Consider the following 25097-nt stretch of genomic DNA (forward strand, 5'->3'; position numbering starts at 1 on the left):
TTCCCTATGTTTTCATAGAAATTAACTGTACTTCATGTTAGAAATCATGTTTAGGCCTTATGTGATCACTGTTGAGACCTGAGAGGTCGTGTACTTGCTGAATTGGCTGTTAAATTACTATTTGTACTCAGTCATAGCTTTTCTTGCTTATTATGCCTTTGTCTCTTACTATTTATTATTGATACATGATATTACTTCTGTTTGGGTTGTTTATATGATTTCTGAGAGTCCGAGAGACTGGAGATATTGATGACTGAGTAAGGCCGAGGGCCTAGTTGTGAGATATTGATACTACAGCACGTGAGTTGTCCATGCAGTTTTTAGCGCTTGGGCTGAAGGAGCCCCTCCGGAGTCTGCACGCCCCCAGTGAGCGCATGTACCTATTGAGTATGATTATTGAGGGCTGAGAGCCGAGTGATTGAGCTGTTGAGATGAGCTGAGTGACTGTTGCCTTGAGAGGCCATATTTATTTTCAGTTAATTGCTACACTTAGTTGTTATTTGTCCGTGTCATACATATTTCTAGAATATTTGATATCTGATTTATTTGAGTACGCACTGATGAGACTTAAACTGTTAAATCGAACATCTAACTTCTCTTATTTGAAAGTTATTAAGATAATTGTATTTGCATAGCTCGTCACTACTTCTCAGTTCCTTATTTATTTATGTTACTTACTGAGTTGGTGTACTCACGTTACCCCCTGTACCTCGTGTTACAGATCCAGGTAGTTCTAGTCACGTCAGTTTCTGATTGAGGAGTCAGACTCAGGAGACTATTGAGGTAGCTGCATGGTATTCACTGACCTTGACTCTCCTTTCCTTTCATATTCTACTGCTCTATATTTTCAGATAGTGTTTTATCAGTCGAATATTGTTATCATTTAGATGCTCATACACTCAGTGACACCGTGTTTTGGGGATGGACTGTTTAGTACTTTTGGAGTTATATTCTATTCTTAAAGGTTTTATTTAATATTAACTGCTTCCGCTTTTATTTAAAAGTTCTACTATGTTGAGATGTTGAGTTGAGGCTTGCCTTGTACCATGATAGGCGCCATCACAACAGGTGAGATTTTGGGTCGTGACAAGTTGGGAGCCTAAATTATCTTAATATTACTCGGAATGATATCTCTTTTGCAGTTCAACAAGTCAGTTAATTTATGCAGACTCCCCGTCATCTACATTTGGTGGCAGTTCGTCGCATCATTCGATATCTCTCAGGAACATCAACTTGTGGATTATTCTTTACTAGTGGTTTACCTATTCAGCTTAATGCATTTAGTGATTCTGATTGGGTTGGATGTCTTAATACTCGCCGCTCCGTCACGGAATGGTGCACGTTTCTCGGAAATTCTTTGATATCTTGGAAAAGCAAGAAGCAAGATCGTGTTTCAAAATCTTCAATGGAGTCTGAATATCGAGCAATGTCGACTGCTTGCTCCGAAATTATTTGGCTTCGTGATTTGCTTGCAGAAATTGGATTTCCTCAATCTAATCTTACTCCTCTCCATGTTGATAACACAAGTTCCATTCAGATTGCAACCAATCCAGTTTATCATGAAAGAACCAAGCAAATTGAAGTGGACTGTCATTCTATAAGAGAAGCTATAGATAGAAGAGTTATTACTCTTCCACATGTATATAGTGATCTTCAAATAGCTGATGTATTTACAAAATCAATGGCATGACAACGTCATCAATTTCTAGTAGGCAAATCGATGCTTTTCGATCCACCGGCATCAATTTGAGGGGGGATGTTAGCATAATGGACAGATTGTAGAATATCTACATTAACACATTCTCGATATGGTGAATATATGGGATATTATTAGGGATATTTTACATTTAGTGTAGAATATTGTGTAGCATTAGTTGTAGAATATATGAAGAATATTTTGTATGATTTACATTTAGTATAGGATATTTTCTCTTGTGTATAAATATCAATGTATCTGATGTATTTGAATCAAGTAATTGAGATAGTCATTCTTCAGTTTCTCTCATGCTTTCTCTGTTCTTGACAAATTGGTAGTGGAATCGAGAGGTAAACCGGTGATTGAGTGTTGAATTACCCGTTGGCTTGAGGTAAGTGTTTGGTCTAACTTTGACTTGAGGGAATAGGAATCCTCGACTTATTTGCTATGTGAAATTACATGTGTGTGGCGTATAGGTGTGGTGACGAATACCTATGTGCCACCAAATTTCCATTTTTAGCTTGTTCCTTTCCCCGTTTCCTAGTATACTATTTCTTGCCTTCATTGATACTTGCTCATAATTGCTTCCATGTCTTAATTACTACTTGCTCATATATATTTCCATGTCTAATCGCTTCATATTAATTGTTGTTCTCTTTATTGAAGTATTTAATTGTTTCATGGTTTCGTTTTATTATATTGTTGGCTTGTTGGTGCCTTATGGTACATCTTGGTTGATCTCGTTGAGTAGTTTACACGGGTGAAGTTACCTAATCGTAGTGATATTCCATTGTATGGATTGCGGTATAAGTATATTGGAGGATTTGAATTAACCTGTGAGACACTTGTCTTTATTCATTTGTGATTGGTGCTATATATTGGGATCGGGTTGCACGCTGCAATAGGAGGAATAAGGGTAAAATGTGATAGTCTGGTGGGATCGGGTTGCGCACCACAACAAGGAGTAATAAGGGTGGATAGGCGGGATCGGGTTGCGCGCCGCAAATGGAGGAATAAGGTTGATATGTGTTGAGGAGTAATAAGGGTAGACAGGTAGGATCGGGTTGCCCGCCGCAACAAGGAGGAATAATGGTGAATATCGATACCGTTGTTGTTTGTATGATTGGATCGGGATGCGCACCGCATCAATTGTTGTTATGTGTTCATATATGTTGAGGTCCATTATTATGATGTTGAAATACCCTTAAGGATTGGTTAAAGTTGAATACTAGTAGAACAGTTGGGTTTCGGATTTATTTAATGTCAGTTATTGTTTTATTACATTCTGTATTTCCTTGCTGTTTAGTATAAACTGTTGCAGGTTGTACATGTTGTATGCCCCGCCATAGCCTCGTCACTACTTCGTCGAAGTTAGGTTCGGCACTTACCAGTACATGGGGTCGGTTGTACTGATACTGCATTCTGCACTTCTTGTACAAATTTCGGAGCTAGTGACTGATCGAGAAGTTGGTTGTTGTTTCTGTATTTTGGAGACCCAAGGTAGTCCTACAGGCGTCCGCATGCCATGGCGTCCTCTTCTATCATATTTTTTTTTGTTTTATCTATTTTCGAGACAGATGTAAACATTTCGTTCGGACCATTATCTGTAGTATTCGTAGACAGTTTGTGAGTTGTGACACCAGTTCTAGATGGATTTTATTTCGGTTTTTGTTATTGCATAAAGTTGAGCTTTTAAACTGTCTTCTTCCGCACTTATCTCCGCTGGTTTATTTTATTAAGTCTTAAATATTTGAAAGATAAAAGAAAAAGGTAAGATATTTTGAAATATTGGCTTGCCTAGCGAGTATAATGTTAGGCGCCATCACGGTTCCGATGGTGGAAAATTCGGGTCGTGACAATTTTTTACCCCTAGATAGGATGTTGGGAAGAATTAGGTCTTGGACAGTGAAATATTTATCATATGCAGGTAGACTGCAATTGATTAAGAGTGTATTGGTGGCATTCAATCATACTGGTTACAGATATTTCCTCTACCAAAGAAAGTGATCCAAAATATTGAAGCTATATGTAAAAGATTCCTCTAGACAAGGATGACTGAATAAAAGAATAAAGATGTGGTGGCTTCGAGCAAATTGTGACTTATTAGCAGTGAAAATCAACACAAATTTAGGAAACACTTGAGCTAAGATTTGAGAGAGAATGAGAAGAAAAGAATTTTTTTATTAAACCGTTGATAAAAAATACAAAATAAAAAATATCTAAAAATGGGTTTTTTTTTATTAAAAGACCCGACCCAGGTGCAAATAATTAATCAGTAAAGAAAAGTTGGGCTTGGCCCAGTTAAAAATAAATAACTACTGAAATGGACCAATAAGAAATCAATATGTGCTTCGAGGAACCTAGCTCTGATACGATATTAGCAGCAAAAATCAACACAAATTTAGGAAAAACTTGAGCTAGGGTTCGAGAGAAAATGAGAAGAAAGAGAGGGAAACTTTATTGAACTATTGATAAAAAATATAAAATAAATTCGTCTTTGCAAATATCTGGAAATCGGTTCTTTTTTAAGAGACCCGACCCAAGTACAAATAATTAATAAGTAAAGGAAAATTAGATTTGACTCATTTACAAATAAATGACTACTGAAATGGACTAATAACAAAATCAATCTAGGCTTCCAGGAACCCTAGCTCTAATACCATGTGAGTAGCAAAAATCAACACAAATTTCGAAAAAATTTGAGCTAGAGTTCGAGAGAGATGAGAAGAAACAGAGAAACTTTTATTGAATTGTTGATGAAAAATACAAAATAAATTCGTCTCTAAAAATATCTGGAAGTCGGTTATGTTATACCCCATTTTAAACTAGTTATAGTAAGGTACAACATATAGGTAATTTTTGAGTCTGATTAAAGTAAAAGAGTCACCACCTAATTATTTCTAAGGTAAATTAAGACACTTAAAGTAATTTAATAAAGGCAAAATGGCCTCGTAACTTGTACCAATTTGTCAACCCGGTACATAAACTTATACTTTTCCCGTTTGAACACTCCAACTTGATGGAATGGATACGAATAACTTGAGCTTTCAAAAGACTCAAGCTTTCAAAACCAAGTTAAAAGATCCGTTTGAAATTCAAACGTTGGAGAAGGAATCAAATCTCTGAAAAAGTCAAATCTTTTTGTGTCTAGAGTATCAAGGATTCAGAAGTGTGCTTCGCCTTTTTGTTTGACCAAATCTTTCAAGGACACATGATTTGGAGAGAGCAGAGTCACGAGGAGCGCTGGAGTAGGAGCTTGCACCAAAATGGGCATAAGGCTAACCGACCAAAACTAATGAGAATAGAAACTTTCATCAAAAGTGGGAAGAAGGCAAGAGGAGAATTTGTCCATCAAAGAAAAGGACGAGGAAGAAGTTGGCATTGAGAGGGAAAGAGAAAGAAAAACCTATTTTGATTAATGTGTGTTTTGGCTTTTCACCTGATTAGGCTTAGAGTGATTGGCTATCCGGAAATATTTTATTTTTTTTGAGTGTAGTCAAATGGATTGTTATTGAGATTTTCTTTGGGCCACGTTTAAGTCTTATAAAGGGGTCTTTGGTCAATTAATTTAGCTAAAATTTTGGCCATATAGACTTTGTTTGGATTTCTTTTCTTCCTCCTATTTCTTTGGGCTTCTAATTTAGATTAAAATAATTTTATTAACCATATTACATAATACGACATATTGTTAACATGTTAATGTGAATTAAATTGTTTAATATGCCTTAATATAATTATAGTAGATAGCCTTTAAATTTTTAAATTAACCTACACTAATTATTAAGTAACATTCCATTGTAAGAATAAATATGTATAAAGTATAGAATTTAAAAAGAACATTATTATTTGATTAACTAAATGAAAGTAATATACTTTTTACAAAAGATGATAAGAGTGATTTATATTAATAATAGTAATAATAACACTCATACTAATATTAATACTAGTACTAATGCTAATAATAATGATATAGTAGTAGTAATCATTGTGATAAAAAAATAATAGCAAAAATAAGGTATTCGATTTATGAATAACTTAGAAGCTCAAATTGATTAATTGAAAAAAAAGTGGAATAAAATTGAATCTCAACAAGTTCTTTTATTAAAAGATACTCATGTACAAATAATTAATCAGTAAGAAAAAATTGAGCTTGGCCCTATTATAAATAAATAACTATTGAATGGACAAAAAATAAAATCAATTTGGACTTCGGGGAACCCTATCTCGGATGCAATGTTAGTAGAGGAAATCAACACAAATTTAGAAAAAGTTTGAGCTAGAGTTCGAGAAAAAATGAGAAGAAAGAGAAATTTTTATTAAATTGTTGATGAAAAATACAAAATAATTTCGTCTCTGAAAATATCTGAAAGTCGGTTCTTTTATTAAAAGACTTGACCGAGGTACAAATAATTAATTAATAAAGAAAAATTAAGCTTGGTCCATTTACAAATAAATGACTAATGAAATGGTCCAATAACAAAATCGATCTGGGCTTCGGGGAACCCTAGCTCTGATATCATGTTAGCAGCGGAAATCAATACAATTGGGAAAAACTTGAGCTAACGTTCGAGAGAAAATGAGAAGAAAGAGAGAAGCTTTTATTGAACTGTTGATGAAAAATACAAAATAAATTTGTGTCTAAAAATATCTGAAAGCCGGTTGTTTTACTAAAAGACCCTACCCAGGTATAAATAATTAATCAGTAAAGAAATATTAGGCTTGGCCCAGTTATAAATAAATGACTATTGAATGAACCAATAAAAATCAATTTGGGCTTCGAGGAACCCTAATTCTGATACCATATTAGTAGCGGAAATCAACACAAATTAAGAAAAAAATTGAGCCGGGGTTCAAGAGAGAATGAGATGAAAGAGAGAGAAATTTTTATTGAACTGTTAATGAAAAATACAAAATGAATTCATTTTTGGAAATATCTGGAAGTTGGTTCTTTTATATAAAAGACTCGAACCAGGTACAAAATATTAATCAATAAAAGAAAATCGGGTTTGGCCCATTTACAAATTAATGACTATTGAAATAGTCCAATTACAAATTTAATCAGGGCTTCGGGGAACCCTACCTCTAATATCATGTTTGCAGCGAAAATCAACACAAATTTAGAAAAAACTTGAGCTACGGTTCGAGAGAGAATGAGAAAAAAGAAAGAATTTTTTATTGAACTGTTGGTGAAAAATACAAAATAAATTTGTCTCTAAAAATATTTAAAAGTTGATTCTTTTATTAAAAAATCCGACCCAGGTACAAATAGTTGATCACTAAAGGAAAACTAGGCTTGGCCCAATCACAAATAAATGACTACTGAAATGTACCAATAACAAAATCAATATGGGCTTCTAGGAATAAGTCCAACATGACTTGCCTAAATTAACAGGAAGTTTGAACATACTCATATCCAAATTTGGAACAAAATAGCAATTCTCAAAAAATTCTAGAATTTATGATTTACATAAACAGACAGGCTCTAAATTAGATGGGTTCCCATATATTATATGAGAGGAAAAGAAGCATGGAATGTGAACCCCACATAAGCTTTTTGGATAGTCCAGAAAATTACTAAAGCACACAAATATCTCATTCAAGTTGAGCTAAGGATAGCTGAAGTTTTGATGAGTAGAAAAATAGTCTATTAGAATAGTGTATAATCAACTAGAGGAATATTTTTTAAAGTGGCTTGGAGGAGATCGACTTGCAATAATTAGGGGAATCCAAACTGGGGATTCACATTATACCTAGCAATCCAATGCTGACTATATACTAAGGACAAACTGATAAAATAGGACTCTGAGCTTAGTCCAAGTTGTCCATTATGCGCATCACGGAAGATCATCAACGTCTTTTCTTTAAGTGTATATTTTTAACAAGCATATGGCACATGATGTTATGATTGCAAGGCATTAGGAGGAATTCTTACAACTGAGCGAAGGAAATAAAATGGTCAATCTCACATGCTAAAGGAAGGAGTCCAGGTGTATAAAATGACTTTGCGTGGAACCATCTACCACATATGGCAAGAGTAGGGGGTGACAAACGGGCGAGTCAGGTCGGATATGAGCGGATCAAAGATGGTAATACAAAACGGATAAATTATCTGAAAAAGCTCCAAAACCGACTTGAAATGGTGAAGAACAACTCAAAAATCGCGAAAGAATACTTTTATACCTTCTGGCCCAGGCATTTCGCATTTGCAGTCCAGCTACTGCTTCTGCGGTCCAAGACGCTGCATTTGCGGTCCTCACTTAAATCCTCATTTCCGCATTTGCAATGCACAATTCGCACCTGCGCCACAGCACGTGTGGTTCTTCAATCGCTTCTGCGGTTCCTTCCTTCCTAGGCTCTTTCCGCTTCTGTGACTCCAAACTCGCTTCTGCGAGACCGCACCTGTGGTCCCCTAGCCGCAGGTGCGGTTATGACAACAATGGAACATCTTCAGCTGCCAAAACCAACTTCCAAACTTTCCGCCAACCATCCGAAATCACCCTGAAGCCCCCGAGACCTCAACCAAAAGCACCAATAAGTCATATACCATTATCCAAACTTGTATCAATCTTCAAAACACCTCAAACAATATCGAATCAATCAAAACACATCGGATTCAAGCCTAAGTTTTCAAAAAAATTCGAATTCCGCTTTTGATCAAAAAGTCTACCAAACCACGCACCAATGACCTGAAATTTTGCACACACATCCTAAATGACACAACGAACCCACTGCAACTTCCGAAATTCCATTCCGACCCCATATATCAAAATCTCACCTATCAACCGGAAAACGCCAAAATACCATTTTCGCCAATTCAAGCCTAAATCCACTGCGAACCTCCAAAACGCATTCCGATCACACTCCTAAGTCTCAAATCACCTCCTGAAGCTATCCAAACCATCGAAACTCACATCCAAACCCTCTAACACATAAGTCAACATCCGGTTGACTTTTCCAACTTAAACTTCCTCAAAAGAGGCTAAGTGTCTCAAACCTTACCAAAACCTTTCCGAACCCGAGCCAACCAACCCGATCACACATAGTACCGATAAACAAAGCAATAAGATGCAGAAATGGGGGAAACAGAGCGGTAACTCATGAGACGACTGGCCGGGTCGTCACAATATTATACAACTTATGTACAACTTATCTACAACTTTCACATATTATTTCTACCCAATTAAATACAACTACAATAACATACAACTTAAATACAAATTTTATACAAAATTTGTGCAATTTGTCTTTTGTATATTTTGTAACTGGTTTATACATAGTAAAAACAAATTTTATACAACTGATTATAGATTATACAACTTATCTACAATTTTCTTACATTATTTCTATTCAATTATATACAACTTAAATATAATTTTTATACAATATTGTTCAACTTTCATACAATAGTTATATATATACACACACGCATACATAATACAACATTTCTACAATTTTTCTATAATTTTACTACAATTTCGTAAATATAATGTATATCATGTCTTCTTCTTCTTCTTTTTCGAGTTTCAATCTGAAATTCAGCCAAAATCGAGTCTAATATTCACCAAAACACCCTCAAAATTGAGATATAAACTCCAAACTATATTCTCAATTCTTTGCAACAACACCCAATCCAAACAAATAATAATTTTTGAAAATCCAAATTCGAATTCAAAGCTTTTTAATGGCTGTTAATGGTGGAATTGCTGCTCTCTTTTCCTTTGCTTTACATTACTGAAATTAGGAATTGAGAGATAGAGAGACGTAGAGAGAATTCTCAATTCTTTGCAACAACACCCAATTCAAACAAATAATATTTTTTGAAAACCCAAATTCGATTTCAAAGCTTCAAAGCTTTTTAATGGTCGTTAATGATGGAGTTGTTGCTCTCTTGTGCAAGATACGTGGGGGAGGGGGTGGGATGTAGAGAGAGAAACGTGGAGGAGTGGAAGATACGTTAGAGTGATTTTAGGACACTAATTATTATCATTAATTCCCTTTAAAATGTACATAAATGATAATTGGGTATATAAAATATAATTATAGTCTAACTTGAATAGAGAAAGTAATATAGTTTCATATAGTGTATAAAAATGTAAAAATTACAAAAGTAATTGAGTTGAAATTTCCTAAATTCAATTGACCAGATCCCTCGTGAAAAAAAATTGACTAGATCCCTCTCAAATCGAACCCACTCGAGAGCCCGACCCGAACTTTCAAAACTACACCATTACCACCTCAAACATCCAGATCAAGGTAGCTCCTCGATCCAATACTCCGCAGTCTCCTCCGCCATATACAACTGCTCTCCGCCATGGACACCGCCGGTTCACCCGACCCAAATCCACCACAACCCACCGTCACCACCACCGTCATCGACGATCCACTAAACAACCCATACACCTCCCTAAACACCCTCTGCCACGACCTCTCCGATCTCCAAGACCTAGCAGCTCGCGGCGCTTGGAAATCAATCCTCGATAAAGTCGGCCACGCGCGTTCCCTCAACCTCCTCACTAAACCCCACGAACACCTCACCTACCTCACCTTCAACGCCTTAGCTCTCACCAAGCTCCGCCGCCCCGTTGACGCTAATCAAGAGCTTGAAACCCTCCTCGAAAATGGCCAAGAAGATTTCAACTCCCCTCAATTCCATTACCAAAATTACCCTTCTCATTACCCCAACATGAAGGGCAATTTCGTCCCTTTTGCTCTCCGTTGGCTCCACGCTTATCTTCCCCAGGCGCTTGGCCAGCGCGTGAAGTCACTCGACCGGCTTTACACCCTCCTTGATTACATTAGATCAAAAAAGGTTGAAACTTTAACCAATCCCAGTAAGGAATCTTGGAAAAGGAGGGAAGTTTTGGTGTTGAACACGATAATTAGTCACCATTTGAGTCAAAAAGATTTTAAATTGTGCTTGGAATTGTTGAATATGTTGATTGAGTTATGTGGGAATGATGATCTGAATGTGTTGTCAAAATTAGGGTATGTAAAAATGCAGTATGGTGATGTGGAGGGAGCGAAAAAGGCGTTTAATTCGGTGGAGGGGATGTTAGGGAGTGAAAGTGAAGTGGGGTTGAGGAATTTGGTGAGTAGGAATAAGGCATTAACGTATATAGTGGAGAAAGATTATGTGTCTGCAGTTAGGGAATATGAAGTGTGTATCGAGAGGGATGGAATGGACATGGTGGCAATGAATAATAAGGCTTTGTGTTTGATGTATTCGAGGGATTTATCCGATGCTATTAAGGTTTTGGAGAATGCTTTGGAGAGGGTTCCGACTGTGGCGTTAAACGAGACTCTTGTGGTGAATTTGTGTAGTATGTATGAATTGGCTTATGTTAATCATTCGGATATTAAGAGGACGCTTAACAATTGGATTGCTAGAGTTGCTCCTGATGATTTTGACTCAACTTGTACTCGAACATGAGGTATTGATTGTTCTTTGTAGATGTAATTGAAAATGAGAATTCGGATTACGTTTTAAGTGATCTCATTTCCTCTTTCTAATTTTGTGATTGTATGTTATGATGCATTCTTTGTTGTCTTAGAATTAATAAACATTTGTCCTGGTGTTAGAAAGAGTTAACTACCTGTATTCTGTCCAAAAATGAAGAAATGATGAAGTCATTCTCAGTCATATTTTTTTACTAAGCTACAAGATTTGATATGTTCGCAAAGCTGGTTTCTGCTCATGGTTTCTAGCAATAGCTAGATCATCCCGATTAATCTAGAATGTTATCAAGATTCATCACTAGAATTCGTAATGTGCAGAAGCAGTATATTATAATTTAGACATCACACTCTTGATATTCCTTGTAGATGGAGGACCATCTGAACCAGAGTGTTATGCTTCTGTAATATCTAAAACTGAATGTTAGGTTGTTCTCTGCTAATACCGGCATAGTGCATCTGTCACCTCCAAAAGCTATGGACCCATTTAATGTCAGTTTTTAGCGAAGTAAACATTTCTGCTCTTAGAAAGTGCCTAAAGTACTAGTTTGCCCTTGCTTTTATTTGGTATAGTCGGTGAGCCAAAGGTCGGTGATATCCTCGTACCAAAATTTTTGTGTTTTACTTTTAAAGTCATGAGTGTCCTTGGGAACTTGTCAAGTGATAAAAGTTGGACACTCAAAGAAGAGGTTGTACTGATTTAAAGTGGTTCATGAGGAATTAACACCAAGATGCTCTATGAGATTAAGTTTAATTAATCTATTCAGCTGAGCTACGACTATACAGACATGCTTGGCTTATAGAAGTTCACAGTTTTTCTGCTGAACCTGCTTCAAGACTTCAGACACCCTGTTTCCTTCTTTCAATCAACTCCTTTGATAGATCAAGCACTGTTCTTTATGTCCAATCTGATATTTCTATTGCCAAAACTCTGTTTGCAGAAAGGCTATGTATTGGCATGCATTGGATGCTAGTCAGTAGTCATTAGCTTTTTACTATTTAGACCTTTTGACACAATGGGGACATTCATATTCTATTCCAGAATTGAAACTAAATGAACATGTTATGCTATGATTTGGCAAATTAGATTGAGGATGGAATGTTGTTGTGATCTGCAAGTTGCATTGAAGCAAAGACTCTCTACATGTTGTTTAGAGTAATTCTATAAGGGGGGGGGGGTTCAGACCATAGTCTTCTAGGATCATCTGGAAACGACTTCTTGCAGTTTGGCTAATTTGTAGGAAAAGATATATTGCTGTTTGGTTGGATTTGTACCTGGTGTTATGCACCGATCTAGCTGAATCCTGCTTGATACAACGTTATGAACTCCAGTCCTCTTAAATAATGTGTCTTCTTTGGCTGGTGATCCTTTCATTTTATCAGCTGACAATAGTTTATCCTATGTACTAACTAATTGGTTTCGATCTTGTTATGTAGCTTACTCACATTTTTCTGGAATGAATTTATTCAGAAAAGCAATATCCCTCCTCTAGATTGTTAGCACTTAGCACTATTAGCATATTGCATGTAACTTTTGTTAAAGCTCTCGCGCGATAGGAAAAGTACAGAGCAATCTCATAGTTGTAAGCCAGCAAAAGAGAGGAAAATAAAACACAATTTATATTCATATATAGGCTTCTTTAGTTTTGCATCAAACAATATTCTATCTCTCAATCTCCTTAGTCAACGAAACTTTGAAATCTCCTCCTCCTTCATTGTTATGATCTTTGCCTTCTTGAGATCATATTTCAAACCAAAACACATCTTTGCCAAGCAAGTAGTACTACTAATTGTAAAGAGGCCATTCTTCTTTACAACATTGTGACTTTAAAAGTATTTTTGGTGACCAGTGGACCTAGAATAGAGAGAGAACAAGATTAATAGTCTTACTTGTCGCTACGCGCTCAATCAATAATTCGGCTATGAAACTATAAAAAGAAAAAGGGTAGCTTGGTGTACAAAGCATCCGCGGCCGCACCCCAAGGTGGCGTAATGCAGGCAGCCTCAAAGATTGAATATATTAAGTTCAAATCTTGAATCCGTGTATGATAATAGCATATATAGAAGCATACTGCATGTAATTAACTTTTCTTACAGCTCTAAATTAAATAGGTAGCACTCTCATGGTAATAAGGCAACAATAGAGAGGAATTAGGGTACAATTAAGATCCACAAATAGGCTTCTTAATTTTGCATCAAATACTATCAACAAAGAGAATTACCAAAAGGAATTTAATAGAAGAATTATTGGTTCTTGGCAGATGATGAATCCAAGGGCTGCAAATTATCATGATCAGTTCCTTCATTTATCATCTCCTTTTGTTGCTTCTCCCATATCTCAATCTCCTTAGCCAATAAACCTTTGGAATCTTCTTCTTTTTCATGATTTCCTTTCTTTGTTATGATCTTTGCTTTGAACAGAGTGTGCCTCAAATCAAAACACATCTTAGCTTAGTAGTAATATATGATAATTACCTGTTTACAAAAGGTCCTTCTTTATAAAGTAATTATTGGAGATGATATCAATCACCTTATGGATCATTATCAAAACCATTTTTCTTTCTTTTCGTTATTTTATTCACTAGGAAACAATTTAACCATCAACTGGTTTGACATATTACTATGCAAAATTCCAATCATGATTCAATGGGCTGGACTTAAATATGGTAATTTTTTTGCTGATGCATAAATCAGTGAGAAATGTATAATTTTAGCCCCTCCAGAAAAAAAAAATAGCCGACAAATGTGTGTGTATATATATATATATATATGTGTGTGTGTGTGTATTATACTATTATATACATGTTATATACATATTTTTGGCTAGCGAATGGAATTAGATTCGGCTGACTGGTCGATTTTGTATTTTATCCGAAATCAATAATTAGTGTCCCCTTGTTTGACTTGTGAACTTAATTTTGGTTCATTTATAATGGCAAGAAACTTAACTAGAGAGAGGCTTTAATCACACTAATCAAATTGGTTTACTAAGTTGAACGTCAAGATGTGAAATAAGAAGAGCACATGCAATCTGCTGTCCAATTATTAGACAATAAAGACTTAGTACTAACATGATTCTGGGGTGGGGAGAAAGAAAAAAAAAAACTTACCATGTTTCTTACAAAACATAATATTTATTGTAAATAAAAAGTAGAGGATAGCAGGGTTAATTCAACATGAAATTCACAATTTGGAACCAATCAAGTCCTCCTACCCGTATGTAGCTTGAAAAGAAGAACATTATATATATACACACACGCACACAGACATTGTATAAAAAATTTCAGCTATCGATGTATTTTCAACATGTTACAGGAATTAACGATTATCATAAAAATTTATCTGCAATTATCTTATACATGACTTGATTATGTAAATATAAATTGTTTAGGATTATATTTAAGTTAAATACACTTATAGTAAATCAACTTGTTATAGCAAGTTACTTACCATTTATTCTAAGCTACCAATTAACTATGATTTAATAGAATACCTGCAATTACTTTCTACGTAACGTGACGGGATAAATATCTTTTCACGATTAGTACATATAATTAAAAGTTTATGTATTTTAGAGTCCATCGTGTCAATGCATAAGTTGCGGCCTTACAATATAACGTGTAGTGCAAGCTAGTGACCTTGCAATAAAAAAAAATTTAATGAGCTAAAATCATATCTTGATCATAAGCATAAATTAAACGAAGATAGTATTACAAATTAACAACTAATTAATTAGTTTAATTTCGAGCTGAACATACTTTTCTTTTTCTCCATTCTATTACAAGATCGTCTTCTCAACCCATCAAGCTGTCTTTCCCACACCTCCTTAGTGAAAACTGTCTCCCTATTTTCCTTAGATTGTCTCCAAATCACTTCACTCTCAAAAGAATCCATTAAACTCATCTCATAATCATAAATTTGACGTGAAATTGGATCAGAAAGAGTTTCATATGCTTTTCTCAGCTCAATAAATCGTCTCGTGGATTCTTCTTTATTTGAAGTATGGCAATTATCAGGATGGTATTGACGAGCCATGCATCTATAAGCTTTCTTTATCTCTTCAAACCCTACATTTGTTGAACGGAGAGAAAGCACTTCATAGAAATTACTATTGGATTTCTTCGTCTGCATATTTGCCCTAATTTTCAGTTGATTACTACCCTTCATGTGTTTGTTCTTTCCACCTTTCTCATGAATAAATATAGGAAAAATCCCCACCTTATAGTTATTCATCTTCAATGATATCTCCATTGGTAGTTTGGAAAGTAGTACGCCTGGAACGACAAACGAGGAGTATTACAGGTTTTAACAAAGTTTCAGAGCTCAGATCGAGTTGATTGATTTGTGTTTCAGATCAACAAAGACTACAAGAGTATGAGAACAAAGTTTCAGAGGTCAGATCGAGATGATTGATAAAGTTCGTATTTCAGGTCAATAAAGACTACAAACTAATTCTACTGAGTAGACCTAGTCAAGATTTTATCAAGGAGGGTTTGTAATCATATGAAAGAGTGGTGTGTGAGTTTTTGTAGGTGTGTGAAGTATATATAGAAGATGTTTTAAGTATATGATTAATTGGTATAGATAAGATTTGTTCAATTAGCAGATTCAACGGACGCGTACATAGGTTTTAAAGAATAATAATTAGTGGTTTTAATGTTTGGTAAGGGCGGTCTACTTTGATGGACAACGTTGAATAATAATTTGGCTTGAAGTTAACGTCTTTTTTATGTTTTTGTTTTTCTTGATCTACCATTATAACCTTTAAATTAATGTTTATAATCTTTAAATTAATGTTTATTAAGGTGACCGACTTGTATGAGTTGTGTGTGTCTATATATATATATATATATATATATATCTTCATTTGCATGGCAGCACTGTTGCTGTCTTGTGTGTTCAAAGAACTTAGCTATATATGCTATAGTCTATACTATAATTTTTCAAAGAAGGAGGTGAAAGAAAAAGAATAGTTCTTTAAGGTTGTCTTTTCTCTGGTTTGGTTTTCTTAAAGACGAGGAACGAAAAGATCAGAGGTAATCCAAATTTTCATCTATGTATTCATTTCACGTTTTCTATAATAAAAAAAGGGTAAGATTTATTTATTTGTTTGTTTGGACATAAGTGCTCACACTCTATATATATTTACCCCTCCATCTCAATTGTTTTTATTTTATGGTGATAGAGTCCGGATCAATTACTTACGCATACTTCGATTATAATTCCAATTTGAGTATCTAATATTGACTAATTTTGTGTGTTCACTAAAATTTAAACAAATGGGAAGATATCACCTAACGTTTTCTTATTCGTATGGATTTTGAACCTCTTCCTCTATCTCTAACCTACACATTCTTTCTATTTTAAGGTACGTTGTTTCAACATGCTTGATACGAATTCTACTAATAATAGAGTGGATCATGTTATTTAATTATCTAAGAATTTAAACTTACTAAAAAATTTAGTGTTATGTTTTCTCTATCAATAACTCATTTAAATATTCTCTTCAACTGTTATTTATACATATAAATAATGCAAAAATCGAAATAATTAACATCTTGAATTCGATATCCATTCAAATAGTGTCAAATAAAATAAAATGGAAAAAATAATTTGTGTTTTTGATAAGTGATAATTAAACACCAAATAGAAGGAGGCAATTGGCCAGCCTGTGACCTGAATCTTGATCTTAAGAATATTCAAAAAAGGTTTTGATAAATCCAAAAGATGTTGCCAAATAAAGATCAACTATGAAACATGTGGGCATTAGAAAATAAAATTGCATATCCACAATTTCTGGCGAAGATTAGGCGGCTAAAGATTCAATATGTATTAACAAACTGTCCGTTTTACTAGTTTTATTCAATGGATCCATGAGAAAAATTAAGAAACGTGTGGGGATTGAAAATCGAGATTAATTATACAATTTTCATTTCTTATTCCTTTTCTCTAAAAACAAGGAAAAAAAGATTAATTTCCATTTCTTCTCCTTCTCTCTTCTTTTACCCTTTTTCTTTTTGTGCCGGCTTTGTTTATCAATATTCCACTCAATTGAATAATCATCTGCTAAATTAATACTAGGAAACTTCCATGGTAAAGAGGCAGATTTAATATATTGAGTATTGACTTTCTAGAAAAGAAGAAAAGTACTCCCTCCTTTCTAGAAAAGATGATGGATTTGGAGAATATAAAGTCGACCTAGGCTTAACTCAACCTATTAATTTTAACTAACAAAATCACGCAAAAACATGTATCAACTATGTCAATTTATACCGCATTCACTTTAACAAAATAAATAGTCAAAATACTCAGATTTTTCAGGAGGCCTTAGAGCAACTGTAAAGTTATCTCTGTGTGATTTATAGGTCATTGATTCGAGCCGTGGAAGTAACCACTAATGCTTGCCTTAGGATAGTCTAGGACTGTCAAATTTGGCCCAAGCTCAAATGACCCTCCCAACCCGCCCAAGGTTGGGTTGGTTATTGACCCGCCCGTTTATTAATTTTTTTATTTTATTTGATATGTTATTCAAAATGACCATAACAAAAGAAAAAAAGTCTTATTTAGTAGTTATACAATTCATAAGCTTGGTAAGAGTCGGGTGGGTTGAGCTATGACTGAAATTTAAGCCTATCTGAACCCAATCTATCTCAGCCCAAGTAATTTTTGGGCGGGTCAAATTTATTAACTCAACCTATTTTGATCAGCCCAAAATCGATCTAACCCGCCCATTTAACACCTCTAGAATAATTTATTACATCATATCCCTTGGGATACGATCCTTTCCAGAATCTTGCGTGAACAAATGATACTTTTTGCACGAGGTCACCTTTTAAATAAGCAGACTTTTCATCATATACAACCCAATCATTTTAGTAAAGAAGTCCAGCATTTCTCGTTTGTAATATTTAGAAAACATCTTCTCGGAACATACAAAAGCTAGTACTTCCTATTTATCGTATGATACTGGGAAGACAAAATTACATAATAATGCACTCCATAAGTTGATCTTGCATTATTTTAGTCCATTTATAAATTTGTAAATGTGTAGCCAAATATCAATAAGCTTAGATCTGATTTTTTTTCCAATTTTTTTTATTCTCTATATCTTCAAACGTGAAATATTTTCATTCTCCTTTTTCCTCAAGTTTGTACATACCTATCACAACTACGAAAATTCACAAACAGACGCGAGAAATCTAAAATTTCATCTTCTTTAATACTAATCTTGTTAGTTTTTGAATATGATTTTATGAGAAATTTGGAATGTGTATTGTTTGAACTTATTAAAATTAGTCTAAGTAGACTGTATACAAAGTTTGAAGTCATTGCAAGTGAAAATCGTAAGTGATACACCATGTATATAGGTGTAGCAGTTGAATGAGGAGGAGGAGGAGGAGGAGAAGAAGAAGAAGAAACGTGAGAAATCCACCAAACACCTGTAAATAATATATCAGCCTTGTATAAAATAATGTATAAGAGGTATTTATACAATATTATACACTATTATACAAATGAATCCTATTAATGGAATTTCACTAGTTCTTCTTCTTCTTTGGGCATCTTCTGAAACTCAACTCAAATCTACCTCAAATCTGCTCCAAATCACTTCAAATTTGAGTTTTGAACTCCCCTTGACGATCCCAATCAATTAGGCCAACACCCAATCCAAACAACTAACAAAATCGAAAAATTCAATTTCTGAAATTGAAGCTTCGAATGACCTTTAATGGTGACTCCAAAAATAATAATTCTCTTTAGTGGTAATTTTTCTTCTCATCTTAATAGTGATTATCAACTTTGAATTTGGAAGGAGAATTGAAGAATATATATAATGGTAGAGAAACTTTGGGGTGCAAAGTAGTGAAAGAGGAAGAAGAAGAACGAAGAAAAGAAAAAAATAGGGTAGGCTAACTGGTGAAAAATAATTTTCAGATTATGTACAACCTGAGACATATCAGGTAAGGACTTCAAACGTAGGCCATTTTTTTGATAAACTATTGGGCCAAGTGACAAGGAGCGTAATTCCCCCGCTGGGAATTACAAAAGTATTCTAGACTAATGTATGTAAACTAGACTAGAATCCTCTTCTCTTTTTATTTTTATTTTATCTATATTTTTTTAACCAACATGCGACAACTTAACACATGAAGCACATAATGAAGGTGGTTCTCGTTAACTATAAATAGAATTTTATAAATAATAAAATAAATAATTCAGTTGCAATAGAACAACTAACCTTTGAGAATAAGGATGGTGATTTTTATCTCATAATAATTTTTTTACGCTGCAAATGAACTTAATTAACATAGCATTAGTAGATACTTTTATTTCGAAATATGGACAAAAATGGTAAAATCTATGATGTACTTAACATTTTAATATTTATTTTCCCCTCTAAGAATATTGATCTTTTCTATACCAAGATTTTGATCTTTAAAAGAATTATCCATGACATACTTCTAAAGTAAACAAAAACAAAAAAATCTTAATGAGATGAGGATGGGAAAATTCACATAAATCCCCCGAGGAGAGATAATCATAATTTCATCAAATTAAAAGAGTAGAATAAATGTAATTAAAATTACAATACGTTGGTGCAACTTTATGAGATTAACCTGCAGTGATACTCGTTATAATAGAATGACGATTCCTCATTAACTTGGATAACACTGAATTTGTTTGTCACCTAGGAATTAACACTATAAGTTTCACCAATTTCCTTATTGTTTACCCGTAAAACGGTACAGTTGAATTTAGGAAAAAATTCAAAAATAACCAAATTTACAAGCGGTCGTTCAAAAATAGCCTAATTTCAAAAATAATCGAAATTTAGCCACTTTTCATTTAAAGATAAATCTGAACGAAAACACTGTTCAAAATCCGGAAAAATACTCTAGCATAATATACTAGAGTTCTAGTATATTATGTTGGAACCCCAGTCTAATATACTGGAGTTTCAGTATAATATACCGGTCCAGCATAAGAGCACCGGTGCTCCACTCTGCAGTATATTATACTGGAGCCAACAAAGTATACCGATCCAGCATAACATGCTGGAAGTTCATACACAGGTGCACCGAACTCCAGTATATTATGCTGGACTGGTCTCTGTTGCAGCAAAATAGTGGTTATTTTTCATTGACTTGGTAAACCCCGACTATTTTTGAATGACCAGTCCGAAAACTGGCTAGACCGTGCTATTTTTACTTGAATTTATACGAGCTTTATAGACAAGTGAATCAATTTGATCCAAAGATAATAGATGTGTTAGACAAAAAAAGTAAGACTTAGCCTTGAAATTAAAATAAAACGGCAGATGTCTTAGTCTCGGGCGCAGAACTTCCGGAGGCAGTAAGGACAATATAGATAAGCAGAAAGGTAAAATATTATTGAGCTTTTGATAGAATATAGCGTATGCTTGTTAGAAAATTCGTGTCCTTACAAAGATGGTAGAGCTCACTATTTATAGTTACACCTATAAAACAAGGTCCTAGGATCAAACCCCTCTTAAATGATAATTATAAGGGCCACTGAAGAATGTGTAACGGTGGGCAGTGAATGCTATATTCTTTGTAACTGATCATGCATTTAATACTATAGAATATTCTTCATTGAATGCTACCGGATAGCAAGCATTTATTTTGCCTTTATGAACATCATTCTCTCCGATGACAAGCGAGATCATTATCTTCGGGTCTGACTGTCTTCTGTCCTTGGCTCCACATGTCACTTTCTCATACGATCATTAAATATAAATATATTTTACCCTATACACCTATCTCTGCTAGAAGAAATATTCTAGAATAATTTATCCATACTCTATATTTTACATCAAGCCACATTGCTTCACCATGCTTATATGATAAATTAAGATAAAAATTCACATTACAACTAATACTTGAGTGACAAAAAACAAATAGTCAAGACACATGTTATGTAACAATTAATTTTGTGTAAATATCAAATGTTAGTATATTTTTGGGAAAATTACGCGGCACATTAAATATTTACGTAAATTATACTTATTATTCGTAACTATACTTTTAGCAAATTTATATATTTAAATTTTATAGCAAATCCATGAATAAGAGATTAGTTGTTTGAACTGAAATAAGAGAGCAAACAAGCTCTTATAACTAGAGGTGTTCAAAACCGAACCGAAATCGAAAATCGAACCGAAAACGAAGCTTAATGGCTTATTGGTATCAGGTTAACGGTTTAACGGACGGGGTAAATTTTTTCATTAACAGCTTATCAGTTTAGGGCGAATTATTCAATTTTCTTAACGAATAATCCGTTAACCCGTTAAGAATATATATATATATATTAAATATCAAAAACCCTTCCACTTCAGTCTTCCACTCTTCCAATACTCTATCTCTAAGTTCTAACGCCTAATTCCTAAATAATCAGAATTATGAAAAATATGTAACATAATTCTTGTTAATTACTTTACAAAAGGTAGAAAGTTCAGAATCAAATTCAAGCATATAAATGTTTTGGAATACTCATATAGATGAAGTAGTATTACATTATAAACAAGTCTTTCTCAGGCATAATGCATAAAGGATGCAACATCACTGAACTAGACAAGATAAGTTAGCCAATGCATCAGTTATACGATATAGGTGAGGGCGTAGAGATGTCTTTTTCAGGCATGAACAATGAATATTACGGACACCTGATGAAAGGTGATACGCCTGAAATCTTAGTCGTAAACATGAACTAAGTGAGTTTTCAATTTGTAAGGAAGCTACAGCCAGATATGGATTAACACTCCCATATGGGTTCTGAATTAGTGCTCCGTTTGTAGGTACATATTTTCTAGTAATTCTGATTGAATATAGATTAAATTAAGCCGATGAACCGCCCGATAAGAGCTAAACTGATACCAATCCGCCCGATATCTTATCGGGTGGCTAGCGGATTAATACATTTAAAAGCCGATAACTGATAAACCAAATCGTTAAGAGTAAATAACCGCTCAATCCCGCCCGATAAGCAGCCCTACTTATAACTCAACTGATTAGAGGGCCCGCTTAGTTAGTGGCGTTATTGAGTTCGACTCTTTACAAGAGTATTTTATTTTTTTGTATTTCTGTATTTCGCCTAAGTTGTATATATTCGTTGCACGAACAAATATAGTTGATACAGATTGTATCCTTTGTATATACCCTTGTATACAGTCGATACAAGTTGTATACTTTGTATACATCCTTGTATTTCGCCTTGGTTACCGTTGATACATGTTGTCGAATACAGTTGATACAGATTATATCATTTTTATACACCCATGTATACAATTGATACAAATTTTATCGTTTATATACATCCTTGTATTTCACCTTGGTTGCAATTGATATATGTTGTATTCAATACGTGAATGAATTATATATAAAGGATAAAGGCGGACCCATGAAAGGTTGTGTCTTTCCCTTGGGGTTACTAATTTTTGGAATTTCATGGCAAAAACGTCAAAGTCAAACAAAATGGAAAATAACAAAGACCTAAAATAAGGACGTCGTCCAAAGAGAGAGCAGAACCTTTCATATGAGTAGGGTTATCTCTTGTTTGAGAGATAAGTCCATTATTATGTACTTCCTTCGTTCACTTTTATTTGTTCATTTTTTGACTTTTCATGTTTCTTTAGAAATAATAAATAAAGTGTTTAATTTAACATGATACTATAGTAATTGGTATATAGTTTTAATGGATTTGAAAAATGATTTGGAATGAGTAATTAATACTAAGGACAAAACAGAAAAAATAAATTTTTTTCTTGGTATACGAAAATGGACAAGTAAAATTAAAAATCTATTCTTAAAATAGTGGACAAGTAAAAATAAATGGAGGGAATATGCTTGTCAATTTACTGTGAATAGAACGAAATTTGGGACATATGTCAATTTTCACAAAGGTATGGTTCCAAGATTCATATTTATAATTACTCAAGAAAGGCCAGCAATAGTGGTCTCGTGGTGGTTGTTACTCGTAGTGTTGGTATATACACCTTATTTTCCTACTTCAACTCGTTATTTACTATGATTAAACAATAATTCAGCTAAGTTATTTTAAAAGACGCTCTTAATATAGTTTGATATTGTTTATTTTGAGCTAAGTTTGCATTATTTTTCTCAAACAACCTCATCTAGATCCATATATCTTATATGTCAATCTTTTTCTTATCAACTTCTAATGTATAATTTTATTCATACACCTAACAATCTCATCTCAAATTAATTACCTCAAGGGCCATCACCAAGATTCAAAAGCTTATATTAAGATTCACTGAGTATCATACATATTCACCGAGTATTTATGGCGACCAAAGCCCATACGCTTCTCCTTTTGAGTGTGGCCCAAAACTTCGGGCAAAGACCGTAAATCGACCATACACGTACAAAGGTAGTAAATCGACCCGTTCGACGTCATTATACTCTGTTGTGCTTGTTCTTTAAGTTTTCATGGGCCACAATATGAGAACTACTCTCTACCATCTTCATACTCGTCGTGTCAAATTATCGACCCAATACAAATTTACGGGGCTCGGTATATCCAAATTACACTTTTAATATTGGACAATATCTCATATTTTTTTCCAAAAAGTCTCAAACCATGAAAGAGAAAAAAACAGAAAATTAATCCCGCACAAACTTTATTCAAGGAAAAGAAGATTTCTATTTTTCCTTCTTTTATCAATTATGTACTTGTGTATAAATGGCTAAAGTAGTAATGTTGGGCCCACCACAGGTCACATGATTTATAAAAGCCCAAAAGCACGATCCATTACAAATCTGCCAAGTGTATGGGTCGAAGCCCACAAAGAATGTAAGACCACAGGAGTCGCCTTCTTGTTTCCAGTACCTTCTCATCTGACAGTTTCCTAGCCTTGGTCGATTTTTAAATTTATTTTTTATGCTTTTGCAAGTGTAGATATTCAATTTTCAGAATATTATTGGAAAGAATATATTGATTCTTCTGGTTTTAAAACAAAATAAAATGAAATGTGTTTCAATAAAAAAACAAAAATAACATACAAGAATCCAAGAGTGTGGCCTAGAGGTCAATGAAGCTAAAAAATCATAAAGTCTCAAGTTCAAATTTTAGCACAGCTCACATTAACCCATCAATTTGGGATCCAAATTCAAGATTTTCCTTTGGAGGTATCGTGAAGGTTTGGATAATATCATCAGACCGGTAAGTTTAAAAAGGAATGAATTGATTTTTTCTGGTTCCTTCTTTCCGCTCTTCGCTTAGCTACACCAATTTACAGATGCGATATCCTTCATGGATCTAGGAGTTCCTACGACTCCATACTCTATATTTTACATCAAGACATAGCTTCACCATGCTTCTATGATAAATTAAGATAAAAATTCACATTACAACTAATACTTGAGTGACAAAAAACAAATAGTCAAGACACATGTTATGTAACAATTGATTTTGTGTAAATATCAAATGTTAGTATATTTTTGGAAAAATTACGCGGCACATTAAATATTTACGTAAATTATACTTATTATTCGTAGCTATACTTTTAGCAAATTTATATATTTAAATTTTATAGCAAATCCATGAATAAGAGATTAGTTGTTTGAACTGAAATAAGAGAGCAAACAAGCTCTTATAACTAGAGGTGTTCAAAACCGAACCGAAAACGAAAATCGAACCGAAAACGAAGCTTTATGGCTTATTGGTATCAGGTTAACGGTTTAACGGACGGGGAACGGATTAAAATTTTTTCATTAACAGCTTATCGGTTTGGGGCGAATTATTCAATTTTCTTAACGAATAATCCGTTAACCCATTAAGATATATATATATATATATATATATATATATATATATATATATATATATATATATATATTAAATATCAAAAACCCTTCCACTTCAGTCATCCATTCTTCCAATAGTCAATCTCTAAGTTCTAACGCCTAAT

General features: G+C 34.0%; 2 protein-coding genes across 2 annotated transcripts; one reads left to right on the forward strand and one right to left on the reverse strand.

The window, feature by feature from the left end:
* The first annotated feature begins 9896 nt into the window (after window positions 1-9896).
* On the forward strand, window positions 9897-11206 carry LOC104233218 (uncharacterized). Its single transcript, XM_009786580.2, has one exon. The coding sequence runs from the start codon at window positions 10008-10010 to the stop codon at window positions 11124-11126; it is 1119 nt and encodes a 372-aa protein (XP_009784882.1). The 5' UTR covers window positions 9897-10007; the 3' UTR covers window positions 11127-11206.
* A 3573-nt stretch (window positions 11207-14779) lies between these two features.
* LOC104233219 (chaperone protein dnaJ 20, chloroplastic-like) lies at window positions 14780-15400 on the reverse strand. Its single transcript, XM_009786581.2, has 2 exons — window positions 14908-15400; window positions 14780-14787 (listed from the first exon to the last, which is right to left on the reverse strand). Exons 1-2 carry the CDS (start codon window positions 15398-15400, stop codon window positions 14780-14782), a joined length of 501 nt encoding a protein of 166 aa, XP_009784883.2.
* Between the last annotated feature and the right edge of the window lie 9697 nt (window positions 15401-25097).

The sequence above is a fragment of the Nicotiana sylvestris genome, chromosome 5, assembly GCF_000393655.2.
Source record: "Nicotiana sylvestris chromosome 5, ASM39365v2, whole genome shotgun sequence".
Taxonomy (NCBI): domain Eukaryota; kingdom Viridiplantae; phylum Streptophyta; class Magnoliopsida; order Solanales; family Solanaceae; genus Nicotiana; species Nicotiana sylvestris.

Excerpts from the sequence above, each read along its gene's own strand:
- LOC104233218 (XM_009786580.2), top strand. The coding sequence starts at position 10,008 with ATGGACACCGCCGGTTCACCCGACCCAAATCCACCACAACCCACCGTC.
- LOC104233219 (XM_009786581.2), bottom strand. The coding sequence starts at position 15,400 with ATGGAGATATCATTGAAGATGAATAACTATAAGGTGGGGATTTTTCCT.